Genomic DNA, 7,264 nt, shown 5'->3' on the forward strand with positions numbered 1-7,264 from the left:
GCTAATGATGACGCGCGGCAGCGTTTTGAGTTGCGACGAATCGAGAGAGAGTTCTTATTTACCTTACGAATACTATTATTTTTGAGACGCTCTGGAATTGGATTTGCTGATTACGGTGCATTTTTCTGCGTGAATTTCTCTCCGGGCATTTTTTTCAAATAATGATAATAGTATTTTACTGATTGTTTTTTGAAATTTTTGATTATTATTTTTTGTCTTTCTACTAGAGATTAGAAGTAGTTTACTTTCCAATAGTTTTAAATTCATCAATGATAACTATGACCATATTCCATGGACAAATACTGAAAAATACGGGACGTTGATGACAATTGCCGATAAATGCTAAAATGTGCTTACCATCATCATCAAAAGATTGGCAATCTGCAGAAAAATGCAGAGCTAAACTTCATTTAAATTCAAAACTGCTATATTCAAATGATGGAGCAAATCTATAAAAATATGAAGGAATCCAGTAATGTTCGGTCTGTATGGTCACGTAAACAGGCAATCAATTCTGCCATTGGACAAACAATATAATTATTTTTTTTTTTAGTTTCTATATTTTGATTGCGCGTAGATAAATTCAATTGAATTTAGACACTCAACACCGGACTTCACTTGTGCTTCCATCAAAACTACTGGAAAGCAAAGGAAAAAGGAAAATTACTCATGCGAAAACAATTAATTCATGAAAACACTCAAGAGCTTTGTTATCGTCTTGTCCAATCACAGTTACGGTATTATTAACAGAAAATAAAAATTTAAGTAAAAACAAAGTTGATGATTTGACGTAGCGCGAGAGCTGTCATACACACGAGGGACTGGTCGTCCAAATGTCCACAATTCCACATAGACTGTAGTCAAGCGATTTTGCACGTGTTTACATCACTATTGAGCTTGATGATGGTGTGTATCCACTTTGATGTGTCTTTATAGCCAATTATATATTTAAAATTATAAATTATTTGCTGTGATAGGATAGTAAATTAAAAACCATGTTTTCCGCCGCCGATGAAGGTGAAGGACAGTACGACGATGCGGACTCCGACGGAAAATTACCCTGTCACTGTAGATATAAAGCTCGTTTCGATGATGGTGGTGTTGAATCGAAATTCCGTGATTTGTACATTTCGGATTACAACAATGAATTGATCCTAAATGGTGTCGAGGAAGGCCAATTCGATGATGCTGAGGAGGACAACGTCGAGGAGGTTGATTGCCATGTGGATGCTGGAGATGAATTGCGAGACATGTTCCTCTCAGATGATTGCCATGTGGATGCTGGAGATGAATTGCGAGACATGTTCCTCTCGGAAGACTTGAGCGTTCAAAGTAAATTGAATGATCTCTGTATATCCGATTACTCCAGTGATGATTCCAATGAATGGTACGCAGAAATCGACAAGTGTGATATGAGGAATAGTGGTGAAAGAGGGACCGCTAAGTCCTCGTGCAGCATTGACCAGTCCACCAATTTCCAACCACAACAGAAAGTATTTGGGAAGTATGCTGATAAAATCAATCTTGACAAGTACGAATATTCATCTGGGGTCAAGAAAGGCACTGATAAGTCTCGCGTTAAAGATAAATCTCATAGGGCAACTGTTGAGCAAGTGTTAGATCCGAGGACGCGGATGATATTGTTCAAGATGTTGAATAGACATGTTTTTGACAAAATTGATGGTTGCATAAGTACAGGGAAGGAAGCTAATGTGTACTATGCGCTGACCAAAGACAACAAAGGTCTCGCTATCAAAATTTACAAGACATCGATATTAGTTTTCAAAGATAGAGACAAGTACGTTTCTGGAGAGTTCCGATTTCGCCATGGCTATTGTCGACAGAATCCTAGAAAAATGGTGAAGGTATGGGCAGAAAAAGAGATGCGGAATCTGATCAGAATCCATTCATCTGGTCTACCTTGTCCGCAACCGATACTCCTGAGAAGTAATGTTTTAGTGATGAGTTTTATTGGGAATAACGGCTGGCCAGCACCTCTGCTGAAAGATGTTGCCCTCTCTGAATCTAAAGCTGCGGAGCTTTATTACGATTGCATTGTGATGATGTGGAAACTGTATCGGCATTGTAAACTAGTTCATGCTGATTTGAGTGAGTACAATATGCTGTATCATGAAGGAGTCCTTTATGTCATTGATGTGTCACAGTCGGTAGAACATGATCATCCACGGTCGTTGGCTTTTCTCCGCCGTGACTGTTCGAACGTATCGGATTATTTTAGGAAACAGAACATTTCTGTGATGACCGTGAAAGATTTATTTGAATTCATCATTGATCCTAACATTACTGATGATAACATGCAGGAATATTTGAAGAAAGCTGAGGAAAAAACAGTATCTCAGTGTCAGAAAGAATGGACAGAGAACGAGAAAGTCGACGAAGAAGTATTCAAACAGGCATATATACCAAAGAGATTGGATGAAGTGATCGATTACGAGAAAGATTTGTATGCGGATGAGGAAAGAGAAATACATTATCAAACTATCACCGGTCTCAAGAATGACTTGTCAGGTCCAGCGACGAAACCAGCATTGCTGAGTGAGAGCAGTAATTCTAGAGCTGGTTCAGGTGAAAGCAGTGATGACGATGATAATAATGAAAGCCATACACTGCACCAAGATCAACTTAAACTGGCAGAACATGCCAATGATATTGGTTCGAAACAGACTCAATCGAGACCACGTGACGAATCACCAAACTCAAAGAAAGAAAGGAAGAAAGTCATCAAAGGTCAGCAAAGAGAAAAGAGGAAGCACAAAATCCCGAAGCACATTAAAAAACAAAAAGAAAAATCTGCTCCAAAAAATACTAAGAATAAAAAATAAGAAATTGAAGTTTATCACTCCCCCTTCCCCTCGTAAAACTCACTCCAAACGTTTTCTTTTATAATTCTGCTTATTTAACTTGTTATTTCTACTTCTTATGAGAATTCTACCTCTGAATGGTATATATATTCATGAAGAAATAAATCCCTAAACTCACATTTATGTAGTAAATATACTTTTGCCTTTGTGAATTGCATTCAGAATTTTTTTTTTAATATCATTTAATCACTTCCCACACAAGGTTTTGGCAAGAAATTTGGATCATCTTTGAGGAATTGGCGATAAATCTGGTAACCTTGTGCTAACCTAACTGCATCTTAGAAAAATAAAAAAGTGGGGAAATAAAAATATGTAATTGGTAAGGTCTATGAAGCCCTGTTTACATGTGAAATATTACAGTAGCATTGGGAGTTCCAGCACCCACTTGATTTTTTTCCCTTTGTAAGAAAAGAAGAACAGTAATTGGTGAAAATTCTGGAAGCTGATTTTAAACCCACTTTCTATTTCCCATGTAAACGGGGCTTTTGACTTTTTATAGAGTGCTCTTAGTATAGAAAGAAAGAAAACACACAGAACTTGTTTGAATTTATTCCACTGGATGTAATATTATTCCAGTAATCATAAAGAAGTTAATAAACTGATAGAAAGGTCGTTTGCTGTTCAGTCATGTGAGCATTGTACAGATCCAGGTTCAAACTCTGTAACATAGTGTTAGTCAGCCGAAGTATGTTTTCCCAACATCAAAACATGTATGTGAGCTGATCTCTCTGCAGAGGGCAAGGCTTCGACATAATTTAGTTACAGTCTTTAGTAACATTTGAGCTAACAAAGATGATTCATTCCGGAATCATATTTGTTAGCCAAAACATGATTTCCCCATAGGTTTCTGTGGAAAATTGTTTGATTCATTCAAGGTTCTGCCCAAAATTTAAAGATAAGTTTTTTAAAATACCAAGGAACATTATAAAAACGGCAAAAACTGGCCGAAGGCTAAAATAAACAGCTCCAAAGTTGGAGAAATGAGAATCTACAGGAGGATGAGAGATGATCTTTTCATTTTACATATACACAACCAACCAACAACAGCTTTAGTCTACTGAAGCTAGAGATGTAAAATTCTCGAGAATAATCTTTAGGAGAATATTATCTGGAAGGACTACTTTTATAAATTACTGGAGAATATTTTTATCAAAAATAATAATTATTCTCGAGTTATTAATAATAGTCCTTCCACAGAGTATTCTCACAAATATTTGTAATAACATGTATTATAATAAATCTATATAAATAACTTGAGAAAAATTCGAATTATTTTTTATAAGGATATTCTCCAGTAATTTATAATAGTAGTCCTTTGTGAGAATATTCTCTGTCCCAGTCTTTCTTCCATCAAGAGGGGACTATTGAAGTTTTTAGTCCACAATTTTAAAGTTTAAAAGCAAGAAAATTAAACCAACATAGCTGAATTGCACAACTTTTAAAGAAATATGAGCGATACAGAATTAGAAAAAAAAGATATAAAGTGTATGTGCATTGAAGAAAACAACATTTCTGTATCTTAGAATGAAGATGATTATTATAAGAATAGCTTCCTTTATCAATCAACTTTGGTTTAATTTCTTTTGAACTTATTTCTGAAAATTTATCTAATTTTAAAATAATTTTTAAGGTTTCTAAAATATTCATAACCAAACTTTTAAGACCTCTCGTCATGACCAAGAGAATATTCTTGAACTATAAGTAGTCATTGGGGAGCAGGGTTTAAGCTACAGTTGCATTTTTCGCTATTAATGATGACTCGTCTAATTTTTGGTGGTTCCCTCTGCAGATCTTCCAATGCTGTGATTTGAGACTTTTTTAAAATCCTTCACGGTTTATTTAAGACACTGCATTATCTGCATGTCACCAGGGAGCTGTCTAGTTCAAATTTCAACCCATTTTCTGGACCCTTCACAAAATACAAATCTAAATTGCTTCACTTCCCATAAAATGAATTTTCACAAATTAGTGAACCATTTTGACAGATATAGGTACCCTACAAAAAAAGTCAAATCCCAGGTTGTAATGGCAACTAAAAAATTGACATCGGCAAGACAATTTTTATGGGTGACTAGCTGACCCATTGGGCGTGGCTGTGATTTCAGAAGAAAGGAAATTCAAAGAAACTTGTTATCATAACATGTACATTGTGTCATTTTTATTGAAACTTATTCATTTTCATATGGAAAACATTTCAAAGCGTCATTTTAATTCTATTTATTTATTAGAGTGCTTGTGGATACACTATATTTTTTGTTTTTCCGTCTGGTGAGTACACGAATAAATCAGAAGGTTTTCCAACGCGTGAGTTGGCCACATACAGTTGTCCATGTGAGAAGCACGGATTCTCTAAATCTAGCCCACACACTTGTAGCGATTGTCCTTGTGCTTTGTTGATGGTCATTGCAAAAGCAAGTCGCACCGGAAACTGTAAACGTTTGAATTCAAATGGCATATCTGTTGCGATCATTGGAATATGTGGCAACACACACAATACATCTTCCTCCTTGAATTTCCCATTCAAAATTGTAGCTTCCATGACATTGTTCATCATCTTTTTCACCGAAAGTCTTGTACCGTTGCAAAGTCGTGGTGGATTGATGTTTCGGAGAAGAATGATAGGCACGCCAATTTTCAATGTTAAAATGTGTGGTGGCATACCTGGCAAATCGGGTGAATTCAAGAATTCTGTTGGGTAATTGACAACTTTGTCTTGATTCATCATAGTATCGATGGACGTATACGTTGTCGCTTCGCCTGGTATTCCGTTTTAAATGCTGAAATTGATGGCATTGACATCGTTGTTCGTAGCTGCTAATATAGCACATGCACTGAGCCACTGATGATTTTTGTAATTTTGCTCGATATTTGGGAAAACTTTATGAATCAATTCGTCTTTGGTTGATGTCGTCTTACAAAAGTTTGTTGGCAATGTGATACATTGTGTAGATCTGTCGATTACCATCTTCCCATTCCCAATATCCAGCAATTGTTTTGCAAAACGTTCGGCGGATGCATCATTTCGTAGTTGAACACGCATATTGGTTTTCAAAGTCAATTTATTTACATGTCGCCATAGAACTGATGATTTGAGACATGCATTAAGTTCATCAGCTAGTGTTGAACATGGTATGACTTGCAGAGTTCGTCAAAAATCACCCGACAATAAAATGAGTGCTCCACCGAACGGTTGTCCATTTCCCCTTAAATCTTGCAGTGTACGATCAAGCGCTTCCAATGCTTTTTTGTGAGCCATTGTGCATTCGTCCCATATGATAAGTTCACATGTTTGAAGAACTTTGGCCATTCCGGAATTTTTGGTGATATTGCATGTTGGCATCTCGGTGGTTTGTAAATTCAACTGCAATTTCAGTGCTGAATGCGCTGTTCGACCACCATCAAAAAGTGTTGCTGCAATTCCAGATGATGCAATTGCAGTGCAATTTTTAAATAAAACATAAATCGCTGTTGTCTGGCACCCGCTACACAACTATGCCAGAAACTTTCGATGCGCGCGCCACCTAGGATAGATGTACTATGCCAGAAACCTTCGCAGGAGTGTACTCAACAACTTCCCGAAGTTTCATGGCGATCGGATGAATAGTGTAGTAATGCATAAAGGACAAACAGACAGACATACATTCGTTTTTATATATATAGATTATTCAAGCATTGACAAATCAATAAAATAAATTTTGTTGCAAATCAAATTCTTTTTAGAGCTAAATATTTTTTTCTACCAAGAAAAATGGTCCAAAATTAACCATGTATTTACCAGACTTTTCTTGGACCTGGTATATGTTTTCCCTTATTAGTAGGCACAACACAGCCATCTTTAGGGGGTATGCTGTCGGGCTCCGCGATTTTGGCGGGAGCCTTTCACTTAAGGTAATAGATTAATAGAAGTGAAAAATTAAAAATACATTCAAATATATTTTTAATTTTTGTATTAACTACTACTAAACCACACATGCACCTTATCCATATTCCTCTGCGGAACTTCTAATGAATTGATACAAGTTGGAATGTGCGTGTTGTGAGCCTAATGTGAAGCTTGTTTCTGTGTAATGCTGTTATAGTGCTGTCATTTGCCTCCTATGTTTTGAACTATGTATTTACTACTAAAAAATTTTTTTGTAGTAAACAAGGTGTCTGACCTTCAACTGATTTGATTCTGAAATTATCAATCTCATCAATTTTGGGTTTTTTTTCTCTCTCTGTGTGTGTGTGTGTGTGTGAATTTTATTATTCATTAAGTTACTAGTTGACATTTTCTTAATTAGATGTAAAATTGGTTACAAATATTGAAAATAAAATTGATTCTGTAAGCGAGATTAAAATAGAATATACATCAACATTAAATTTGATTGTCAGTATCACGG

General features: G+C 35.9%; 1 protein-coding gene across 1 annotated transcript; it reads left to right on the plus strand.

The window, feature by feature from the left end:
- The first annotated feature begins 670 nt into the window (after positions 1–670).
- Positions 671–4,001, plus strand: RIOK1 (RIO kinase 1). Its single transcript, XM_089237113.1, has one exon. It carries the CDS (start codon positions 996–998, stop codon positions 2,841–2,843), a length of 1,848 nt encoding a protein of 615 aa, XP_089093239.1. The 5' UTR covers positions 671–995; the 3' UTR covers positions 2,844–4,001.
- The last annotated feature ends 3,263 nt before the right edge of the window (positions 4,002–7,264 follow it).

Source organism: Pholcus phalangioides, unplaced genomic scaffold, assembly GCF_987345545.1.
Source record: "Pholcus phalangioides strain wild (caught in Gottingen) unplaced genomic scaffold, Ppha-v1.0 ptg000009l_1, whole genome shotgun sequence".
NCBI classification, from domain to species: Eukaryota; Metazoa; Arthropoda; class Arachnida; order Araneae; family Pholcidae; genus Pholcus; species Pholcus phalangioides.